General features: G+C 42.1%; 1 protein-coding gene across 3 annotated transcripts in view; it reads right to left on the reverse strand.

Moving 5' to 3' along the window:
* Nucleotides 1–19,215, reverse strand: part of CWC22 (CWC22 spliceosome associated protein homolog) — a 50,235-nt gene extending 31,020 nt beyond the window's left edge. The window contains exons 1-6 of one of the 3 annotated variants that reach the window (XM_034785682.1): nt 19,196–19,215; nt 14,310–14,430; nt 11,330–11,397; nt 7,281–7,394; nt 6,839–7,090; nt 5,579–5,707 (exon numbers count right to left, since the gene is read on the reverse strand). In XM_034785682.1, coding sequence (XP_034641573.1) covers nt 5,579–5,707; nt 6,839–7,090; nt 7,281–7,394; nt 11,330–11,397; nt 14,310–14,336 — 590 coding nt within the window. In that variant the 5' untranslated portion in view covers nt 14,337–14,430; nt 19,196–19,215. Of the gene's footprint in view, nt 1–5,578; nt 5,708–6,838; nt 7,091–7,280; nt 7,395–11,329; nt 11,398–14,309; nt 14,431–18,607; nt 18,628–19,005; nt 19,097–19,195 lie in introns of those variants that run through there. The other 2 variants (XM_034785680.1, XM_034785681.1) reach the window with 2 other exon arrangements.
* Nucleotides 19,216–25,047: the final 5,832 nt, after the last annotated feature.

The following is a 25,047-nucleotide window of genomic DNA, read 5'->3' on the forward strand; positions in this document are numbered from 1 at the left end:
TGCAGTTTTCTTGGAGCCGTGCTGGTCTCAGGATATTAGGGAGACACTTATCCTGTGAATTGGTCTAATCATAAACCCCCAAAGATCAGGAGTAGCCGATTCAACCTAAATTGAAGTATAAATGGCAGATTATAATGTGTGTATAGTGGAGATATTACCTAATTTAAATTATTATATAAAACTGGGCTCAATGCATCACATTTTCATTTTAACATCTCCTTCCAGGTAGAACTGGCTGAAAATTATCCAATTTTTTTCTGCTGGAAAATGTCAATTCACCAAAATTAAAATGTGACGGGTGAGGAAATATGCTGATTTTAACAATATTGTCGCAAAAAAAAAAAAAGAAATCTGAAATGATCCTATTGGAATGGAACATGTACATATTTAGTTTTTAAATGACTGTTTAGAAATTTATTTTAGAATATAAAATTTAAAATAAAAAAAACCATGTTGGCAGAGCCCAAACAAGATTTTTTTCATAAATTTCAAAAATTATGTTTTTGTTCCTATTCAGAATAAAAACAAATTTCAAAATTGAAGAATTTTGCATGAAACTGAAATTCTGGTTCCCACACAGTTCTAGTTACAGAAAATTAATGGAGTGGCAGAAGATTGTGCATTCTAGTCTCCTGGCTAGCCTAAGTAACACAGAAACAAAAGAATTCTTATTAATATTTACTCATTCTCTGTAGTATGTGGGACGTGGAACCTAAAAATAATGTAAAAAATTCCTTTACCTATATTATTACAACGTAACACACAAAACTGATTTGCCCTCTAAGACCTAGATCTTGAAACCTGATCTATGCACCCACATGGAGCTCTCCACTCAATTGAGCTCTGACTGCTTGCATTTCAACAAAACTCTCCATGAGTGCAAGACTTCACTTGGCATAAAGATTAGTCTTATGCTTCTTCTGGAACCATCTTAAATAGACACAAAGATAACTATCATGCCTGTATGTTAACAGCTGAATAAAAAAAATTGGCTTTCCAATTTTGCATTCGCCTTTAAAAAACTTGTGGGGGGGGGGGGGGGGGTTGTGCCAGTTTAGGAGTTACAATTTAATTAAATGAGATGACGCCAAATGGTGCTGTTTTTATATCTAAAATTTGTGCATGCAACTTAATAAAACTAGATAAAAAACCTTTATCACAAGCACACAAAGAACTCCCAGAGACTAGACAACTATTTTAATAAGTTATGTAACCCATATTTTAAAAATAATCACTGCCTGTAAGAAAGAAATACAGTTTTTCAGATATAAAATTCATAGAGAGGAAAGTGCTACAATAAAAACTGTTCTACAATAGGCTGTCAAAGACTTTACTGTCACCTCCTGCTAGAAGTGATGCCTGGGACCTAGATAGTTATTTCTTCTTTTTAGATTCTTTGCAACAGTTGGATCCCTCCTCCACTTCAGATTAAAAAAAAAAAAAAAAAAAAATAGCATACCCAATACATCCCTCTTCTCTAAATGTACATCTACACAGGGATAAAATCCCCACAGCATGGCACGGCTGGCCCGGGTCAGCTGATTTGGGCTTTAGGGCTAAAAAAAAAAAAAAAAAAAAAAAAAATATATCACTTTGTAGACATTCAGACTCAGGTTGGAACCTGAGCTCTGGGACCCTCCAACCGTGCAGGGTCCCAGAGCCCGAACATCTATACAGCAGATTTTCAGCCCTGTGAACCCAAGTTAGCTGACCCAGCCCAGCTGCGAGTATTTTATCCCTGTGTAGATATACCCTAACACAGGGACGGAGAACCTTTTTTCTAAAGCGGCCACTGACCCACATTAAAAAAATCAGTCACAGACTGCACGCAGCCCCATGGGGTAGGTGGCGCAGAGGCTCGGAGCTTCCCTCTGCAGCGCGGTAAACTGGCGCTTGTGGCTCCAGCCTTACAGGCGTGTGAGTGTGGAGGCTCAGGGCTTCCACTAGGCTTCAGGGTGGGGCCAGAAATTAGGGGTTCAGGGTTTGGGAGAAAGAACGGGAGTACTTGTGGCTGGGACAGGAGTTTGGGGTGTAGGAGGAGGTGAGGACTCCGGCTGGGGGTGCGGGCTCTGGGGTGGGGCTGGGATGAGTGGTTTAGGGTGCAGGAGGGAGCTCTGGGCTGAGGCCAAAGGGTTAGAAGTGCAGGAGCAGGCTCAGGGCTAGGACGGGGGTTAGGGTGTGGGAGGGGTCTCGGGATCTGGGAGGGAATTAGAGTGTGGAAGGGGGTTCCAACCTGAGGGACAGGTGGCTCAGGGTGTGGACTCCGGCTGGGCAGTGCTTACCTCAGGTGACTCTTGGTGCGCGGCGCAACGGGGCTAAGGCAGGCTCCCTGCCTGCCCTAGCTTCATACTGCTCCTGGAAGTGGCCAGCATATCTGGCCCCTAGGTGGAGGTGTGGCCAGGCGGTGCAGCACAGTGTGCGCTGCCTGCGCCCGCAAGCGCCACCCCTGCAGCTCCCATTGTCCACGGACCCCAGAAGAGGTGGCGCTCAGGGCAGGGGTAGTGTGCTGAGCTTCCCTGATCACACCTGCGCGTACGGGCAGCAGGGACATGCCAGATGTTTCTAGGAGCTGTCCGGAGCCGACCGGACTTTTAATGGCCTGGGAACCCTAGCTTCCCCCCGCAGTGGGGTGATCTGGCGCTCACGGCTCTAGCCCCGCACAGGGGTGGGGGCGGGGGGGGGAACCGAGGCTCAGGGCTTCTGGCCTGCAGCGTGGAGGCTTGCTGCAGCCTGGATGAAATTAGATAGCAGGCCAAATCCTGCCCATGGGCCGTAGGTTTCCCACCCCTGCCCTAACAGTACCATAATTGTAACATTTACATTATAGCAGGTGTTATAGTCTGCCTAGAGCCACAACAAAATATGTATTTCCAGGTATTTTTAAAATTATTCGTTCTAGACGTAAAATAATTGCCTTTGTTCAAGGCAGAATGTGTTGCTCTTGGTTTTTCTGCTTCTCTTTCTCACCAACCTTAGTAGAAGACCAAAAGGCTTTTTTACTTCTCACATTAAAAACAAAGAGGGCATCTATTTTTCTGGATTAGCAGTTCTGATATCAATATATCTTTATTAATTTTAAGACTGCTGACTAGTTTAATATCTAATGTTTATACCAATCTGTAATAACTATTGCACGAGATTAATACTAGAAAACTGAGATTAACATACTTTTTCTCCTTTCTCAAAAAGTTTTTGAGGACTTATCTTTCTAGACAAAACACAGAGGAATAAACTGAGGGAGCTGAAGGGGGGTGTGGGGAGAGAAAAAAAGAGGACATGAGCCATCTTACAGCAGCTGTTAGCTCAGAGATATTCTGCCCTGTCTATATGTCAGAGAGAAATGGACAAGTAGAACAGAGAGGAAAGATGGTTCAGCAATTACAGCACTACCCTAGAATTTGGAAGATGTGGGTTCAAATCCCTGCTCTGCCACAGACTTCCTATTTAACCTTGTCCAAGTCACTTAGCCTTTCTGTGCCCGTGGGAATAACAGTACTTCCCTACCTCACAGGGGTATCGTAAAGATAAATGCATTAAAGATTATGAGACACTCAGATGATTGGGGTCATAGAAATACTTATTGATAGGATGTGATTTTTGCTTCCTGCACTGTAAACAACCCAAAATCAGCACCTTATCTGAATTAACTTTTGTGAAGTGCAGATATCATACATGCTAGATCTTTTGTTTTCATATGACATGCACTACTTTTACTCAATCTTGTTTTACTGGGAAGGTCATGCCTGCTGTCCTGACAATATGAAACAACCTTCAATTTCTAAGAGGAAGCAGTGAAGATGTATGTGGAGCCTATGCTGCTTGGGAAACTCAAGGAATTCTTTCCCATTAGGTCTGCTACTTTTAGGGTGTGGTCTTCCAGATGCATGGGAAATGCCTAGTGATCAGGGATGAGAAATGAATTTGAAGATCTATTCTAATGCTTGAGATGAAATCATTTCTACTCAATAGGTTCTCCCATCCTGTTCCCTAAACTTCTCTAACAACAGTAGGACAACTATTATTTAACAGTGTAAAACTCAGATCCCGAGAAGCCCGCCCTTCCTGCCTCAGATGATGTTACTGCTACAGTGTGTGTAATCACAAGTATCATAATATTAATTTAGATTTTCTTGTCCTGCTTAGTAGAATTAATTGAAGTTGGGAAAGTAACAATGCTGAATATTTCTTCTCAACTGCACTATCACCAGGTTTGTGTCTGCAGCAACATTTTTAGTCTTGGACAAAATCCCCTTTTAATCCTCACCAATTTTTATTAGACGCCTCTAAAAACTCACTGAGCAAGAATTCCATCATCCTTATGTTAGAGTATCCTCCTACACTGTATGTACTTGCTTCTTTTGATTCTGTAACTATACCTGCTCCCAACTATTCAGTGTGGTTTTCTCTTTTTATATTATGTTCAACTACACCTCTACCCCGATATAACGCTGTCCTCGGGAGCCAAAAAAATCTTACCACGTTATAGGTGAAACCGAGTTATATCGAACTTGCTTTGATCTGTTTTACTGCATTATATTCGAATTCGTGTTATATCGGGTCACGTTATATCGGGGTAGAGGTGTATTTAAACCAAAAAAAGCAGATACTATGTTAAGTGAGGTATAAAGGGTCAGCTAAGATATTACCTACAAACTGACCTTTCAGAATTGCTTTAAAGATTTTAACTCAATTTCAGTTTTTAAAACCATTTAACCATGAAAAGAACTTTTGATGCTGTACAAAATACAAATAACCTGTTGAATAAAATAAGTGTTAAAAAAGTTATTTAAAACCTCTGTACAAATATAAATATATAACCATTAGCAGGCAAAAGACAGAAAGAAGAGATGGCTGTTGCAAGGTCCCTGGAAAGTCAGCAGAATCTGATGTTGGCAGATCAAGGGCCCTCCTTCATTTAAATTTGGAGAGTGTTAGCAAAAACAACCCAGATGACCTTAGGGGCAGGAATATTCTCATAACTATAATCCAAACTATAAATAGCTTCATAGATCAACATACTGAACTATACCTGAAAACTAGGAACAAATCTGGTCTTTGAAAAACTGGTATACTATGCTACCAACAGCACCACAAGCTATGCATTATATATCAGCTATAGTTTCCATATGGCCTGGGAAAACACTGCAGTAGTCCATTCCACAGGTTACAAAGGCAAGGATAATTATGGCACAGCACATACACATCAGACAGTAGTGATCACAAGCACACTACTAGATACGGATTTTTTTTGAAAAAGTGCTTTTCTCCACTGATACACATGGATTTACAGCCTGTAATTAGGGATTTAAAAAAAAAGTATTCCTAAAATGAAAACCACTTAGGCAAAAAGTGGGTAACCTCTTACTCTGGTCTCTCCAATCTACAGCAGCAAATGTTTTTTCTCTGCAAACAAAACCATTCTTATTTTCCATGCAGGTTCTTTTTATAGCATAGAAGAGTTTCAGAGCTATTTAAAAAACTAACTAGTCTTAGTTTGTCTTAGTGTCAGTATTCTTTACATATTATAAATAGAAAAACTAAAGAATTATTTATTATGAAACAATCATTTGACACTTACCTTCCTCTGACAATATTTTCTTGAAGAAGTTCATGGATGATATTTTCTATATTAGAAACATTCACCTTATTGACAAGACCGTTGATTGACTTCTTCAGGGCTTCCCAACTCATCCTTTGATATGCTAAGCTATTATGAAAATATTAATAATGTAATACAGGTATATCTAGGGACACCATAAATACACTTTAATATACCAAAAATGTGAAATTAATTTGTAGTCAACAGGAGCCCCAAGGTACAATGCTTACAATATATTTTGCTGCCTTTTTCAGTTTTGGTTTTATGATTATGGTATACTGACTGTAACTCACTACTACTAAACCAATCTGATTTACAAAAACTCTCTCTCTCCCCAAACCCAATAAAAACTGTAAAGTTAATGCTGAAGTATGGTTTTCTATGGAGAAGAAAATAAAAGAAAACTTTATCCCACAAATCTCTCTGCTAATAGCAAATACAGGAAATGAACCAGAATAAAAGAACAACATACAGGAATGTTAAACAGTATTATACTAAAATATTATACTTCAAAAAAAATTACCACAATATAGTTAAGATTTATCTGCAATATTCAATAATAGATTTTTGAACGACTTCCTAGGGAATTGTGAAAAACAATTGTTTGCAAAAAAGGCATTTGATTTTGGCATATTTACAGTTCCTGCCATAACTAATTTGTAACACAGAAAAATGTCACAAATTATACAGACTCATACCCCTTTCTATGTAATCGTGTTTCTTATTTATGAATACATATGATTAACATTTAGTGAGTGTAGATATGAATTAATTCCTCATTCTTAGTGACTAAAAAAAAGAAATTTCAGTAGTAGTGTAAGTACTTATAAATGAAAGGAACCCCCCGCCCCCTTTTTTTTTTAAAACAAAATTGGAAAATAAATGTATCCCTACCCCTTTTTGCTGTGTATGTCCACTGTACTCATAACTGTCACCTTTCTCAAAATATTTTGATATATTTTAATTAAAGAAGATATTCCAAAGCTATTTTACAGGATAAAATATCAACCTACACATTTATGATGAATATTTATATATTACTTTTTACTATTTACATTTCAAAGGTAGGTCACAACCCCAAAAATTACAGCACGTGGCATCGCTGTTTCTGCATTTCATGGGTGCTGAACAACTTTCATGTTTGATCAGACAATCAAAAATATTTTACACTTTTGTTTTACAGTGCTCTACTATGCCAGTAAATCTTGTTAATTGTGAAATTTGTTAACTTTGACTTACCTATTTTTATCCGTAATTTGTTCCTGCATCATCCTGAGCTTTGCTGGAGGAATGTATGCGCCACCTGTGCGGGTGAGAATTGGATCCAGCTCTTCTTTTCTCTTCTTTGAAGGGGGTTCATCAGAGCCTACTAGCTCATGAGGTACTGATTTTTCTGGACTTTTTCTATCAGGTGAAGGGAATTTTTTTTGTTTCCTTCTATCAGATTCCTTCTCTCGCCCCTTCTCTTGGGGAGTCTCTCTCCCCCACCCCCTATCAGACGAAAGTTGGAAAGTAAACGTTAAAGAATTCTCATCTTATGGAGATGAAGGCTGAACATATTGTCAAGAATTCAGACCAAGGCAAGTGTAATGGTTTTACTTTTAACCAAAATACTAATTGTTGAAAACTATATTAAGCAGAATGAACACTATTTTTAATTTTCAAAATACTTAATACTCACCTGGCTTCCACAGTTTTGTCATCACGTCCCTTTCCTGAATATTCTTGATCATACTTGCTGTGATCAGAGTAGCTTCTGTCTCTAGGGGACCAAGACCTCTCACGCTCTGCATACCTACTCCCATCCCCAAAACAAAAACCTTTTTAGTATCACTTTATTAAACTTCTGGTTTATAGGAATTGTACTCTCTTGGGTTTGTTTTTCAGTCATGGGTTGCTGCACACATACCAATGTTTTAAAAACCAGTAGGCCCCACTTTTGTACCAATGAACTGAGCCTCACTATTAATATATAATTCAGGACGGAAAGATGCACATTTTAATAAATCATATAGTTCTAGTGATAAACACAAATTAATCTGATAGGGGTGTGACCTTTAAAAGAAGCATTATAAAAGAAAACTCAGCACTCAGAGTTTGAAGTTAAATATTGAGTGTACTCAGCACTATGTAAGTCACAAGACAGCCCACTGAATGTATCCAGTCACTATATTTGTCACCTTTGTTTACTTGTGCAGAGCTAAGTATACCATATGTACTGGCATAAAAGAAAACATACTTTATGTTTTAGTACCACAGAATGTTTCATAGACTCATAGACTCTAAGGTGAGAAGGGACCATTATGATCATCTAGTCTGACCTCCCGCATGATGCGGGCCACAAAAGCTGACCCACCCACTCCTGGAAGAATTCTCTCCCTTGACTCAGCTCCAATCTACCCTGGAGGAAAATTCCTTCCCGACCCCAAATATGGCGATCAGCTGAACCCCGAGCATGCGGGCAAGATTCTCTAGCCAGACCCTCTGGAAAAAGTTCTCTGTAGTAACTTTTAATATCCCATCATTGACCATTGTTGCTAATTACCAGCGATTGCACGTTATTGACCTATTGACTAAAATCACTGTATCCCATCAAACCATCCCCTCCATATACCTATCAAGCTTAATCTTAAAGCCAGAGAGGTCTTTTGCCCCCCACTGTTTCCCTCGGAAGGCTGTTCCAAAATTTCACCCCTCTGATGGTTAGAAACCTTTGTCTAATTTCAAGCCTAAACTTCCCCACGGCCAGTTTATATCCATTCGTTCTCGTGTCCACATTAGTACTGAGCTGAAATAATTCCTCTCCTTCCCTGGTATTTATCCCTCTGATATATTTAAAGAGAGCAATCATATCCCCCCTCTGTAAGTGAAATGGAAATTAAAAGAAAGTTACCCTGAAAGAATTCAGTTCATGCCTTATGTATGGTAGACAGCACAAGAAATGGCATTTTTGCGTCTCCAGCCGACATCCGTAACCTTGCTATAAAGTGATAATTGTGGTTAACAGCACTGGAGGCTGGCAAGAAACTAGAATCCAATTTCCATTTTAAAGCTGTTCAGTATTCAAAATGAACATTGAAGAGTTTTAAAATCTTTAATTAAGAACACATTCAATTACTGCTCTCCCATTTTCATCCACAATTAGTGACATTGTATTACGACTATAACTATATTTTTCATGTTCACTTATTAGCATAAGTGAAAAATATGGAACAAAAATGTGTTTTGTTGTACAGTGAAACCCCGTTATACCGCGATAACTGGGGTCCAAAAAATTCGATCGCAATAAATGCGGAGTCGCTTTATAGCGGGGTTACGAAAATTTACCATTTCAAGCCAGTCAGTTTAAGTCTTGGTTTTTTTTTTTTACAACGGTTATCCCAGCGTGTTTTAAACACAAAAGTAGTAATTTAATTACATGTACATAAAAGAAACATATGAGATTGACTATAGTAATCATTGCGCAGAGTGCAAAGTCAATCTGGTTGCATGACTCCATAATTTTAAATTTCAACACTTCTTAAAAAAAAAAAAGTTATCTAGTGTGGTCTGCTTATTTGCGGCGGACTGTTGGCTTCTAGCAAAGTCAAGAATGCTTCTGAGTTGGAGGATTTTGACGCTGTCCACGTCTTGAGTTTCCAGCCACCTCCAACTGGCTTCTAGGTGCTTTACTGCCTCGGACACTTTTGGTGGGGGAGTTGAGGTGCCATCATCGTCGTCATCATTAGCGCCACTAGCTTCAGGCTCTGATGGTACAGCTTCATTCTTTCCGCTGACATTTGCAACAATTTCTTCTTCTGAGATCAGAGGGGTAGCCGTGTTAGTCTGAATCTGTAAAAAGCAACAGAGGGTCCTGTGGCACCTTTGAGACTAACAGAAGTATTGGGAGCATAAGCTTTTGTGGGTAAGAACCTCACTTCTTGCATCTGAAGAAGTGAGGGTCTTACCCATGAAAGCTTATGCTCCCAATACTTCTGTTAGTCTCAAAGGTGCCACCGGACCCTCTGTTGCTTTCATCTGAGATGTGTTCATATATGGGGCAGATGTCATCTGCTGAAAACCAGTTGAGGATATCATGATGACTGTGCTCATATTCTCTGAGTGCTTCTTCGGCTAAACATACGTCATCTTCAATGAATCTTGTAAATTCAGGCTCGTCGTTATTACCATCATCGTGTGTAGATGACGGAAAAGCTGGACCAAGATCCTTTATCCAGCATCGTTCAATGCAACGTGCAGAGATAGCATCCCAGGCTTTCCAGCCGAGGTGACAGACTTCTTTCAAGTTGAGTGACGACAGTGATGCGTCGACGGAGGAGTTATCCACTACCATCCACTTGATCATTTCTCGACGATAGTTTTGCTTAAATACCGACATGATGCCTTGGTCCAGTGGCTGGATTTCTGATGTAGTGTTTTTCAGGAGATAAGAGACTTTAATCTTGCTGTCACGACTGGCAAGACTTTCCGCTGGGGGGTGGGCAGGGCAATTATCCAGCAGGAGGAGAGCTTTTTCCTCCTGCTTGAGTTTTCACAAATGAGCCCGAACGGCTGGCACGAAAGTTTTATAGAACCAGTCTTTAAATATGGAGCTATTCATCCATGCATTCTTGCTGTTGGTGTATTCAAAGGGAAGGGTCTTCATATTAACGTGATGAAAACATCTGGGAGACCTCGCTTTTCCGATCATCAGAGGTCTGACTTTGTGGCTGCCAGACTTGTTGACACAAAACAAGAGAGTGACTCGGTCCTTCCTCGGCTTAAAGCCTTCTTGTTTGTGATTATCAGTCCTGGTTGGAGGGTGCGATCGGGTAACATTTTAAAGCATAAACCAGTCTTGTCATAGTTGTAAACTTGACCGGCTGTGTAGCAACCTTCCTCCAGCAACTTTTTAAGTTCAATTGGGTAGAAATTGGCAGCCTCTTTATCAGCTGAGCGGATTTCCCCAGACACAAGAACTTGGCTTATAGTGTGCCTTTTCTTGAATCTGTCCAGCCAGCCATTACTCGCCTTAAATTTGGATTCATTTCCATTGATAAGGCGATCAAATTTTTCTGCTTGAGCTTTCAGAATAGGGCCAGACATGGGAACTCCTTCTGAGCGAGCCTGGACAAACCATTGGTACAAGGCTGAATCTAGGCTTTCGTCATTAGCAAACTTGACCTTTTTACACTGTAAACCAGTTTCTGCTTCAAGAATGCAGGGTAGGCTACGGAGCTTTTTTTCTTTTTTCCACCCTCGCAGAGTGGACTTGCTAATTCCTAGCTCTCTAGCAAGCTGAGTTTGTTGTTTGCCCTTCTTTAGTTGATCCAGGGCGTACAATTTCTCTTGGGCAGAAAATGACTTGCGTTTGTGAGCTGGCATATCCATAATGGTAAAATATTATTAAAAATATAGGAAATCAATAACAAGTTCATAGGCAAACACCAGACACATGTACAATCCGAGAACTAAGTGCAATAGGCCTGCAATGGCCAGGAGTAACTTTATCCTATAAGACCGGAAGAATGTGGTTTATTTATAAATGTCGTAAAAAAAGTATTCTGGCAAAATGCAAACAGTATTACGGCCTTAAAGGGGAACCAACTTATGATTGCATTATATCCGAATTTGCGTTATCGCGGGGCGTGTTATTCCGAGGTTTGACTGTACTTATCTGATTCACTCTGGATGAAGATTATACACAATTTTAACTACTATTAAAGGCAATTAAAACAAATACTTGTTTACCTGTCTTCTGGAGAGGAACTCCTCCGACGAGAGCTGTGGCTCTCTTTTCTTTCATAACTGGAGCCATGCTTTAAAACAAAGTATTAAATTATTTTAGACCACAGTACATTTTATATAATAGTATATTTACTAAGCATATCTATCTTCTTATATGAAGGATTATTTTATGTCCTTCTCCCACTCTGAAATTTTACACCTGCTGTCATGCCACCCCCTATACTTTGAACAGTCTCCTACTATACCCATTGTTTAACAAAGCTCTCCCTTTCTTTCTCCTCCAAATTCCTCTTTATAATACACTTTCTCCATAATGTCCTCCTATCTCTCTCCTAAATTTCTATGCAGTTGCCTCATTTATCATATCTGTCCAAGTTACATTGTACCGTTTGTTTTACATTTTCTAAATTATACATTTATCATTTAAACTATTCTATAAATGTACTTTTCAAAGGTTAAAATTGCAATCATTTTACAAATCTGTCATGTAACAAAGATTTAACTGTAAAGTTAATACTTCTGTTCACAAAATGAACCAGAGCCGCGCACAGTGATTCAGAATTATCAGAAGTACACTTACAATAAATCTACAAAAGAAGTTATAAATAGGTTCCTACAGCTTACCAAGCCCTTTCACAATTAATTTGACTACGCTTAGCAACCATCTCTGTTGAGTTCTGCCCTTTCACTGTAACAATTAATTCTTCCCCCTGAAAAATATTATTCCTGATTCACCAGAACCACAAACTGATCCTATCTGGCAAAAAAAAAAAACAACAACCTATGAAGTAGAGTAACCCATCACCTTGATGCACAAACACCATACCAAGAGCAGTTTACAACATTCCTGGACTGAAATTCTGTCACCAATACTCATATAGAATATATATTGACCCCAACTCCATCTATAAGGATGGCAGTGTGCCCACTAACAAGCTGACATACTAGTTTCTATATCACCTTGGAGCCAGTCAAATATAAGTTTAGAAAGCTAGGCAGTTTAATAACGGGTCCTCCTGATGGACAGCAATACCAAATGATGTTTGAATATTCAAACAAAGGAAATTATATTTTTTATTACTTGGAGCAGGGTCTATTTGTGCTAGATGCTGTACAGAATGCAACTAGATCCTGATTGAGGCTTCTAGGAGAAACAGTAATACCTGCACAAATTAAGACTGAAATATCCTCCCATCCAGGGTCCAACTGGGCTGACTCATGCTGGCTCAGTGAGCCAATACTTTGGTTTTTTAAGCTGCCATCATGTGTTCCAGAATCTCAACTTATTTTAAAAAGGCACATTTCTAGCCCTTAGGGTTGAGAGATGCCCCCCACTTCATTCTATGGAAAAATCTGCAATGGTGCAAAATGGGCCAGTTGCACCTGTGCAGCACATCTACAATGGGGTTTGCACTGAAAAAAAATCCCAGCATAGACAAGTCCTTAATATGATCAGTGCATGAGTTTGCAGGGAATCTGAAACAGCAGCTCTGAGATACATGAACTGCCACAAGCATCTCAATAGGGGTTAACTCCAAAAATGTTTAAACATTAAAAATGTTAACTATTTTACTGCTAATCAAATCAGGTAAGAAAACAGAGGGACGATAATATCATGAACATCTAGTTTACTGTGAGTGCTTTTTCCCTTTCTAATCTAATTGATGGAGCTGAGCCCTTTGGGGAGCCAAGCTCAGCAGAATATCCATGATCATATTTTGAACAGCTGCATGGTCTACTGTGAGTGGTGTCTGACTTTTGCATCTCAAGCGGAAAGAGCATGGAAGAGACTATTCAGCTTTCCCCAACGCCCCATATATAATACCTGCTCCTAGCCCTAAAACCCTGTCCTTCCAGACCAGTGTTCAAACACATTAACAGAGCTGCATAAAGATGTTTGCATTATTGATGCTTGTGCTGTGCTTGTTCTGAAGATAAATGTAGGATTTTTGTCTCCTGCAGACTTCAAGCTAATGATCAAGCACCTTTCATTAATAAATGAGAAAAAATACTCCTTGATATAATCTCTAAGCATAACATGCATTTCACTGTAGTCATGACTATTTGGTGACCAGAAGACAAAACTCTAGAGTGAGCACTTCTATACTATAAATTAATTTCTAAAAATTCCATCCACTAATTACTTAATTATTAACATCTCATGCAAGAAACACTCCAAGATCTGGAAAGTAATAAAAAAAATCTATTATTTCTGCAAATATTTAGCTTTTAGAGTATATTAGCTGGATCTCAACTGTATTGGTAACATTTCTCTACTTTGTTATCTGAAGGGAAGTTTTTATATACCTTGTGTGTGAATGAAATTACATAAAAAATATTTAACTTCATAGAGATAGCACCATGAAGCCAATAGCCAGAAGAAAGTCTATGTTTTCAAACAGAAGTTTTGCTTGCTGCTACATTCCTAACAGTACTGCAACTGTCCCTTCTGAAACATACAACATTCAGAATCTGAAAGAGCAGGACCCTTCACTGTAAGAAATAAGTCTCTCAGAATTGTAGGAATCCAAATACCATACTTGCAATCTTGATTGCATGATAGTAAAATGAATAACCAATATCATAATCCAGAGAAAGATGCAATCAATTTCTCCTCCCCACCATTCTCATAACCTTCCACTATTCCTCAACTCACTCATGCTTTCTACTGAACTGTTTCCATCTTTTACCAACTTCTCTTCACACTTCATTCCCTTTTCACATTGCTGCCAGGAACACTTGGGACATCTGTTGCTAAGAATATCTGCACATCAACCAGCTGCAGTTTGCTGGTTTAAGTAATAATACTTCTTGTTCTTAATTATGATATATGTATTCTCTCCCCAATATATGCTATAACTCCTGTGGAAGTTAAGGGAATTTGTATTCATATATGAAGTGGAAATAGGCATACATACTAAACTCACACAAAAATCCCCAAACAATGTACTTCTCCCAAAAAATTAAACTTCACAATACTTACATTTATCTGTGCCACTCTACTCTTCATTTTTTCCTGTAGCTCACTTAAAGTTCTGAACTTGCAGAAATAATGATAATGTACTCAACTCAAATGTGGGGTCTCTTATGAAAAAATGTTTCACCTACAAAAGATAAGCAACACATTCTATAACTGATGAAACAATATTTAGATTTATTTTTAAAGGTAAAACAATCACTGGAGAAATGAGTTGTGATCTTTACAAAACTTTAAAAGAATCCATTTTAGGAATCATCTCACCAAGACATTAACTTGAATATTTCTTATTGCTTCACATAAATATAATATAATGTAACTTCAGTTATGTTTTAATCTGCTGAAAACAGAAGAACAAGGATAACACCTACCAAAATTTTCTTAAATAAAAGAGAAATGTTATTCTATCAGAACATAAAAGCAAGTCGGTCTGAAATTCAGTATTTTCTGACAGTCTGAGACTGAAATCAGGTGTGTATCCATGTAAGACAAGATTCTAATTAAAATATAAAATAAAATTTTAGAATAATCAAGATGATCATAAAGATATCAAATCCACTTCCAAACAAAGGCAGTATTAATTTCCATTCTGTGAACTGGATATCATTCATCGCAAAACCAAAATTAAGAGAGCTTTGTTTGCTAAAGCCTGCTTCCGGCTGCAATCTTGTCACCCTATTGATTATACTTTTCAGTAAGACATTCCCTTAAACTCTCATCAGGGGAAGGAAGGTTTAACCTCTTAACATAAAATCCACATTGGCAATGCTGAAAAGCAGCAGAAAGCCAAAGATTGTTCCAGTTGCTTTTCATCTCAGTATTTTAACAGCATTTCAATTGCAAGATAACATTTGGCAAATCTGGGGTGAAAACTGGATGTTAGAGCCAGAAGAAAATCACTCTCTCTTATTGCCTTTTGTCTTTTCTAATTTCCTGATTTAAAGATCTTTCCCTTCTATATAAAGTTTATAGGACTAGTAACTGGGAAAAAAAATCCGTGAACAAAAACAAACAAACAAACAAACAAGAGACAAAGGAAAAGGAGTACCATCCATAACTTACCAAACACAGAATATACTGAATTCAGTCAGGTTAAGTATATTTTTATGTTCGGAGTAATTTTTATCTTATTTAAAATAATTTTGTCAGACATTATTCTAGATTCCCTGATTTTAGAAATGTAAGCACAAATAGCTGTATTGCAAATGCAGATAGTCAAGTTCTGAAACTTGGCAGTTATGGGAGAGAGCAACGATTGTGGGGAAAAAACCAAATACACTTGTCTTTGAAATTAGGTGGTTTTTTGTTTTGTTTTTTTGAGTACTCTGAAAAAGGAAGTGCATCCTAAACAAAATAAAGGTCTCTTGCTGGTGGCCACTCTCCCACTTTTTCCTAAAATACTTAATTAGTTTTAGAAAAAACAAAGAAATATGCATATATACACATCCAAATCGTAATTTATTTACTGCTAGCTAGTAAGTCCGTTGTGAAAAGTGATATTAACAAATATACAAGTATCTGGCGCCCGAAGACCTGCGGCCAGAGCCTGTCAGCCCACCATCCCAGGGCTGAATCCCAAAGCCTGAGCCCCACTGCCCTGGGAAGATGGGGAACTCATGGGGTGCCTGCTTCTCCAGCATTGTGCCCCAGGTGACTCCAGCAGGGAGCAGGACCCAACCCCTGCTGGCGGCCCCAGCAACCAATAGCAAGGCAGGGAATCCAGGAGTAACAGGGAGGGTGAGGGGCTGCTACTCTTCCTTTCCCCCCAGCCCAGGAGGCTGTAGCCTCAATAAAAGTCCCTGGTGGTTGCATTCAATAGGGACAAATGCAAAGTACTCCACATAGAAAGGAACAATCAGTTGCGCACATACAAAATGGGGAATGACTGCCTAGGAAAAAATACTGCAGAAAGGGATCTAGAGGGTCATAGTGGACAACAAGCTAACTATGAGTCAACAGTGTAACACTGTTGCAAAAATGCGATCATCATTCTGGAATTATTAGCAAGAGTGTTGTAAGCAAGACACGAGACGCAATTCTTCCGCTCTACTCCGTGCTGATTAGGGCTCAACTGGAGTATTGTGTCCAGTTCTGGGCACCACATTTCAGGAAAGATGTGGACAAATTGGAGAAAGTCCAGAGAAGAGCAACAAAAATGATTAAAGATCTAGAAAACATGATTTATGGGGGAAGACTGAAAAAACTGGGTTTGTTTAGTCTGGAAAAGAGAAGGCTGAGAGGGGACATAACAGTTTTCAAGTACATAAAAAGTTGTTACATGGAGGAGGGAGAAAAATTGTTGTTCTTAACCGCTGAGGATAGGACAAGAAGCAATGGGCTTAAATTGCAGCAAGGGAGGTTTAGGTTGGACAGTAGGAAAAACTTAACTGTCAGGATGGTTAAGCACTGGAATAAATTGCCTACGGTGGTTGTGGAATCTCCATTATTGGAGATTTTTAAAAGCAGGTTAGACAAACACCTGTTAGGAATGATCTAGATCAACATTTCTCAAATGTGGCCACCGTGGCCAAATGCAGCCACCAGGGGCTTCTCTTACAGCCACAGCCTGCTGGGCAGTAATTGGGGGCAAAGCAGATGCCCCTCCCTGTTCCTTCTGGATGTGCCACCTTGGTTTTGGTGGCTGGGTCTGCAGGCAGGGGTTGGGCCCTGCCCCTCTCTGGAGACACCTGGGGCACAACCATGGAGGAACAGGCAGCCTGTGAGTTCCCCATCTTCCTGGGGGTTGTGGGGCTCAGGCTTCAGCCCTGGACTGGTGAGATGGCAGGCTCCAGCCACAGGGCTTCAGGCTCTGGCCCTGTCTCCTGGACACAAGGCCCCATCTCAGGCTTCAAGCTCCTTCCTGGGTTCCATCCCTCAGGCTTCAGGCTCCCTGCTGCCTCCTCCACCCCTCATCGCCAATGGCCCCTGCTGCCTGCCCATCCACCTCCCCATCCAGGGCTTAATTTGTCCCCAGGCTTGCCAGGGCTCAGTAAATCTACTGTGAAAAGTGTTACTATCCCTTTTCACAGCAGAGGGACTTGTTAGCTAGCTGGGAGGTTGACTGTGCATTGTGTGAAAAAATACTTCCTTTTGTTTATTTTAAACCTGCAGCCTATTAATTAGCTCTAGTGTTATGAGTAAATAAAACTTCCTTATTTACTTTCTCCACACAGTCATAATTTTATAGATCTCTATCATTGCCCCCATTAGTCACAGTCTTAATCTCTCCTCATACAGAAGCTGTTCCATGCCCCCTAATAATTTTTGTTACTGTTTTCTGAACCCTTTCCAATTCCAATATATCTTTTTTTAGATGGGGTGACCATGTATTCACACAGTATTCAAGATGTGGGTGTACCATGGATTCATATAGCAGCAATATTATATTTTCTGTCTTATCTCTCTCTCTCTCAATGATACCCAACATTCTGCTCGCTTTTTTGACTGCCGCTGCACATTGAGTGGATGTTTTCAGAGAACTATCCACAATGATTCCAAGATCTCTTTCATGAGTGATAATAGCTAATTTAGACCTCATCATTTTATATGTATAGTTGGGATGTTTTCCAATGTGCATTACTTTGCATTTGTCAACACTGAATGTCATTGGCCATTTTGTTGCCCAGTCACCCAGTTTTGAGAGATCCTTTTGCAGCTCTTCGCCGTCTGCCTGGTACTTAACTATCTTGAGTAATTTTGATTCATCTCCAAATTTTGCCACCTCACTGTCTACCCCTTTTTACAGATCATTTATGAATATATTAAATATGACTGGACCCAGAACAGACCCTGAGGGAACACTATTTACCTCTCTCCATTCTTAAAACTGACAATTTATTCCTACCTTTTGTTTCCTATCTTTTAACCAGTTACCAATCCATGAGAGAACTCTTATCCCATCACTGCTTATGTTGCTGAAGCAGCTTAAACTCTGGAAGTGAAGATTGACAGTGATTTGTGAAGCCTGAAAACAACCAGCAAGCTCCACGGCCTCTATTGTTCCTGCAGTTTTACTAGCTTTTTTAGGCTATGTCTACACTACTAGCACCACAGCAGCATAGCTACATAGGGACTGAAGGGTTTTTCCTTCGAGGTCATTAATGCACCTCTCTGAGAGGTGGGAGTCAGTTTGATGGAAAAAAATCCTTCCCTCCACGTAGCCGTGCCTATACCGTGGGTGAGGTCGCGGTAACTACGGTGCTTAGGGCACGACACCGTTCACAGCCCTGGGCGCGGTAACTCGGTCGCTGCGATTTCGAAGTGTAGAACAGGCTTTTTAGTAACCGAGAGGCTCCAGTTCCCACCTCTGACACTCCCGGCCGTGAGCAGCGGTGAAACGGCGAGGAGCCAATTCCGCAGAGGCGGGTGCTGCAGCGTGGACCCAAAGACAGACTCGCGAAGGACCGACCTAGCAGCCGGTGCACTAATGTGGGCGGGCCACTGCGATCGCAGCGCCCTTTCAGGAAACGGGGGAGGGGGGCTCAACGGGCGCCGAGTCTGTGCGGATACCGGGGAGATGGGCGGCTAGCGTCCGCCCCGACCGCTCGTACCAAGGCAGCCCCTCGTCAGAGCCCGCGCCACCCCCCGCCCCCATCGTGCTCCACACACAAAGGGACAGAGAGGCCCCGGCAGGAGACAGCACCTCCGCGGGAAGTAGGAGTGGAAGGGAAGACAGTGAGGTTCCCCCGCGGTCGGAACTTACCTCAGTCTCCCAAACGCCGCCATCTTACCGGAAGTACCTTTGCTTCCGGTTAGACGCGGTGGGGGGGGTTCCTGCCGGAAGTGGAGTAACACCTCGTTGATATTAATAATTTTAACGGTATTTATTTGGTGTTTAACCGAGTTAATAATTGCGAAAAAGAAATGCAGAAAATAACCCAACCCTCACCGACCCCCAAAGCAGGCGGGTGCTACGTCAGCAACATGGCGGCCACGGAGCCTCAAACGGCCGAAACGACAGCTCCCAGCGTCCAGTGCGACCTGGGTGGAGGAGGGGTTGCGCGCGAGCGGTTTCCCGAGGTGCTGTTGGGCAGGCCCAAGCGAGGAGGTCCGGGGACGCACTTGTGGCTCTAGGCGCCCTGCAGTGCCCCCACCACGCGAGGTCTATCGCCGCCCCGGGCAGCAGCCCCCGCCGAGATGTGCGCTGTTCCCGGCCTGGGGCTCAGGAGCCCGCTGCTCTCCAAGGCTGATCAGGTTTGACGCCACCTGGGCGTCACTGGCTCAGCATCAGGGCGGGGGAGTTTAAAAGCTGACCCCATTTTTGGGGTCATTATAATGATCCGCCTCCTTAAAGGTAGTAAGTAGGAGTATTTTAAGAATCAAAGGACGACACGTCCTAGGTAAATCTACACCGGGTAGCCGTGGCCCGGGATTTACTTTGAACTTTGGATGAAGGGTTATTGAAAGTCAGGCTTTTCATGAAACACTAACTTCAACCTTAACTATGGAACAGCTACTGCTAAGCCACAGCAAAGCATGCTGGTGATTCAGTCTGTGCTAGTGTTAGTCAGGTCACAAAATGCAAAAGTGGTGACTATATAGTCCAGTGGTTCCCAAACTTTAACAACCTGTGAACCCCTTTCACTAAAATGTCAAGTCTCACGATCCCCCTCCTAAAAATGAATATTTCCAGGGATTTTCTTCTTTACCTGAGTATAAATTATAAAAGCAGTGATCTTGGCAATATCAAATTTGTTTTTATGACAATCTTATTACACACTTTATTAATGATCATTACAGTATTTTTATTACATTATGAAAACAGCAACACTCTTCCAAGATCTCACTTTCATAGCTTGTATCACTTTGAATAAGTCTGTTATAAGACATGACTCCTATGTTTCATCAAGGAGTATCTGATGTAAAATAGCATGAAGGTATTTAAGAAGCCAACTCAAAGAGTTCCTCCTACACAAGCATTCAGGTCTTGAGCAGTCCAGGCAAACAACACACATTACAACAAAGCTTAAACTTGTTCTTCATAATTTTAAAAACAATACTAGCTGGCTATTTAATTTTAAAAACAGCAACAAATATCCACCTCCCTTTCCATTTCTTATAAGGAGTCTTGAAGTTTAAATCTCCTCAGTGTGATAGATATGCTTGCTTTGATCTGCTTAGCTCTTGGAAGTCCAGGGGCTCCAGGCTGCTGGCCCCGTGCTGCCCGGAGTCCCTAGGGACAGCTCTGTCCGCCATTAGGGAATTTTTTCCTGAGAACTCCCCCTGTAACATTTCACAAATCCCAGTTTAGGAATCACTGATATAGTCATACATGGTATGGTAAGAAAAGCAGCGGCCTCTCTAACATCCCCCAAAAGAAACCAATTCTGCTGACAATTCCTATGCTGCTTCCCAGGCCCAGGAGCAGAGTGGAGGGGAATCAGAAAAGATATTTGAAGGTATTTTAAAAATTTCCCTGCCATGTTTTTTTAAAGTTTAGTTTAATTTTATTGGTTCATTATAAATCACATATAAGTCTTTTGAGGTGGCTGACCTTCTGGGGGAGAATTGATGTTTAGGGCTTGTCTACCCCAGGAATCATCAGAATAGCTGTTGCTCATACATTATGCACATATCTATTCCAGAATAGCCCTAATAGCTTGCCATGTGGATACTTTATTCCAGACTCAAAGTAACTGATTATTCAGGAATAATTAGTGCACTTCCAAAGTGGAGGAATTATTCTGGAATAAAATCATTTTTATTTTGTAATAGCAAGCTATTGCAGAATAGCTTGTTCACAGTAGCTCTTCTGATCACAATAGAATTACAAACAGCTGATTTTCTTTGTACATAGCGCAACTTGAAAATAAAAGATTTAACATAAAAACATATTATAAATGGACTTGTTGCTGCCTCCAGGCACTACAGCTAGACTGAGCCAGAAAATGTATGTGTGTATTGTGAAGTGGGGAGGGAGACTGGGATGTGGGATTAGTAGGAGATGAGGAGGGGAAAGGGATAAGAAGGGACATGGACGGTGGTATGTAGTGATGTGCTCTTGGATCTCCTTGGAGGGTGGCTCTGGGGGAGGAAGGAGCACAGGAAGGGAAGCAAAAAGTAAACTGAGGAGGTGGTGGTGGTGGGATAAAGGTGAAGTAAGTAAATCATGCATGGACATGGTACATAGAGGAGAAAAAGGGCAGGGAAGAGGAGGTTACTCACCCTGTGCAGTAACTGACGTTCTTCGAGATGAGTGTCCCTGTGGGTGCTCCACTACAGGTGTTGGTGCGTCCCTGCGCCTTCGCCCGGAGATTTTTGCAGCAGTACTCATAGCGGCCACGCATGCTCAGAATCTGCCCCCCCCCCCCCCGCTGTGACTCTAGGGTAATAGAACGCATGCGTGGCCGGTCTCCTCAGTTCCTTCTCTACCACGGAGGCCCCCCAACTCCGAAGTAGAGGGGAGGAGGGTGGGTAGTGGAGCACCCACAGGGACACTCATCTCAAAGAACGTCAGTTACTGCACAGGGTGAGTAACCTCCTCTTCTTCTTCGAGAGATGTCCCTGTGGGTGCTCCACTACAGGTGACTTAAAAGCAGTGTATCTTAAGGAGGTAGGGACTTCGGATCTGGTAGGAACGCCGTCGAGAGTACCGCCCTGCCCAAGCGTATGTCAGATAAAGGGCCTTGAATAAGGGCATAGTGTTTAACAAAAGTATGGTCAGATGACCAGGTGGCTGCTTTACAAATGTCAGCCAAGGGAACTTTGCGTAAGAACGCGATGGAGGCAGCCAGAGATCTAGTGGAGTGTGTTCTAATGCCATCTGGAGGTGCAACCCCTTTCATCTGATAGCACAGTCGGATACACTGGGAGATCCAGTTCGAGAGTCTCTGGGTAGAAATAGGCATGCCCTTGGAGCGCTCTGCAACAGAGACAAAAAGTCTAGAAGAGGTTCTAAAGGGTTTGGTTCTATCCAAGTAGAATGACAAGGCTCTGCGAACATCTAGTGTATGCATTGAGGCTTCAAAGGAGTTTGCATGTGGTTTCGGGGAAAAAAGTCGGGAGGTGTATGGGTTCATTAATATGGAATGATGAGTGTACCTTTGGAAGAAATTTGGGATGCAATCTGAGGGTAACCTTGTCTTTAAAAAATATCGTATATGGTGGATGAGCCATGAGAGCTGCTATTTCTCCTGCCCGTCTGGCAGAAGTAATTGCCACTAGAAACGCTGTTTTCATGGAGAGGTGTAAAAGGGAGCACGTGGCTAGGGGTTCGAAGGGTTGCTGAGTTAGGGCAGACAGTACCAGATGAAGGTCCCAGGGGGTGGTCGGTTGTTTAATGTCTGGATATAAGGTTTGTAGGCCCTTGAGGAAACGCTTCGTAGTAGCGTGAGCAAAGACAGACGTATCATCAATTTTGTCGTGGAAAGTCGTAATAGCAGCTAAATGGACCCTGATGGAGCTGAAAGAAAGGCCGGATCGCTTAAGGCCCAAGAGATAGTCCAATATAAACGGAAGAGGTACCGAGGTAGGAGAAAAATGTTTGGCAGAACACCAATGTGTGAATCGTTTCCACTTTTGAAGATAGGTCTTGCGAGTAGAGAGTGTTCTGCTATGTAGGAGTACCTCCTGAACTTGTTCGGAGCAATCTAATTCGCGTTGGGAGAACCACGTAGGAACCAGGCCTTGAGGTGAAGCATGGACAGGTTGGGGTGGAGAAAACGACCATGCTGCTGAGATAGAAGGTTCGGAATAAGCGGCAGGGAGATTGGTGGTTGGATTGACATTCTGGTGAGGAAGGGAAACCATGGTTGTCTGGGCCACGATGGGGCAATGAGGATCACCTTGGCTCGATCCGTTCGTATTTTTATCAGAACCCTGTTGAGAACTGGTATCGGGGGAAACGCATAGAATAGGTTTCGGTGCCATGAGATCATGAATGCGTCCCCCAGGGAATGTTTGCCCAGTCCTGCTCTGGAGCAGAAATTGAGACATTTCTTGTTCTTTGCAGTTGCAAAGAGGTCTATTGTTGGGTAACCCCAGATGCTGAATACCTCGTGAATGGTTTTGTCGTCTATCTCCCACTCGTGGTCCCATGGGAAGCGTCTGCTCAGTTCGTCCGCTGTGGTGTTCATGATCCCGGGAAGATAAGCAGCTGATACCCGGATGTTGTTCACAATGCACCAATTCCAGAGCTTCATAGCCTCTGTGCACAGCGAATGGGAACGAGCTCCGCCCTGCCTGTTTACGTAAAACATGCAAGCAATGTTGTCCGTCATTATGCGTACGTGATGATGTTTGATTAGTGGCAGGAAGTGACGGCACGCGTTGCGAATGGCTCGAAGTTCTAGTACATTTATGTGCAGGGAGGTCTCGGTTGGTGACCATAGTCCCTGTACTGTGTGATGAGACATATGTGCACCCCACCCTGTCATAGATGCATCGGTGGTCAGAATGCGTGATGGAGCCTGTTGAAGAAACGGGACTCCAGAACAAAGGTTGGAGTGGACGGTCCACCAACGTAGGGAGTCTTTGACTGGAGTAGGCAGGGAGAGAGTCTTGTTTAAAGAATGCATATTCGGTTTGTAAACCGTTGCCAGCCATGCTTGGAAGCACCTCATGTGTAGGCGTGCATTCTGGACGACAAAAGTGCACGAGGCCATGTGACCTAGTAGTTGCAGGCAGTCTCGGGCAGTTACCTGAGGGCTGTTGCGAATAGTTGTGGTCAGTTGTTTTATGGAATTGTAGCGATCGGGTGGGAGCGATGCTAGCCCGGTCCGAGAGTCGAGGTGCTGGGTGGGGCGTAATGTGGATTTGTCTCTGTTTATTTGTAGGCCGAGAGAAAGAAAGCACTCGACTGTGAGTCGTGTGAACCGGAGCGCCTTGTCGAATGTTGAAGCTTTGAGGAGGCAATCGTCGAGGTACGGAAATATTATTACCCCTTGTCTCCTGAGGTGAGCAGTGACTACAGCTAGAAGTTTGGAAAAAGCACGGGGGGCTGTAGATAGTCCGAAGGGGAGTACCCTGTATTGGAAATGTGTGGAACCAAGGATAAATCGGAGGAAACGTCTGTGGGCCGGATGTATAGTGACGTGGAAATAGGCATCTTGTAGGTCGAGGGCAGAAAACCAGTCGCCCTGCTCCAGCGCTGGGATTATGGTATTGAGGGTCACCATCTTGAACTTTTGCTTTTTGATGAATCTGTTGAGCCGCCTGAGATCAAGGATTGGTCGCCATCCCCCATTTTTCTTCTCCGTTAAGAAATAATGGGAGTAAAAACCCTTCCCTCTGTGTCGCTCTGGCACGATTTCTACTGCTCCCAGATGAAGGAGATGTTGCACTTCTTGGAGTAGCTGCTCGTGAGAAGGGTCCCTGAAGAGGGACGGGGAGGGTGGGTGGGTGGGAGGTAAGGAGAGGAAGGGGATGACGTATCCAATTGTAACTACCTCTAAGACCCACTTGTCGGAGGTAATCTTCCTCCATTGTTGGAAAAAAGGTCGTAGGCGGTATCCAAAGATTGGTGTGCCGGCTGAAGTGAGGGCATTGCTTTCTAAACCCTCGACCAAGTTTTCAAATCTGCCTATTAGCTGGTGGGGGTTGAGGCGCCCCTGTAGAGTTTGGGCGACGTCGCTGGAATCTTGGTCGTGGACGTTGCGGCTGTTGCTGTTCCTGCGGTCTATGGGAAGGTTGTGTAAATGCGGGATAACGTGGCCGGTGGTATGGTTGGTATCGATATTGCCGTCTTCTTGCCGTAGGTGTCTGGAGACCTAAAGACCGGAGGGTTGTTCTGGAGTCTTTCATTGAA

This window comes from Trachemys scripta, chromosome 11 (assembly GCF_013100865.1).
Source record: "Trachemys scripta elegans isolate TJP31775 chromosome 11, CAS_Tse_1.0, whole genome shotgun sequence".
NCBI lineage: Eukaryota > Metazoa > Chordata > Testudines > Emydidae > Trachemys > Trachemys scripta.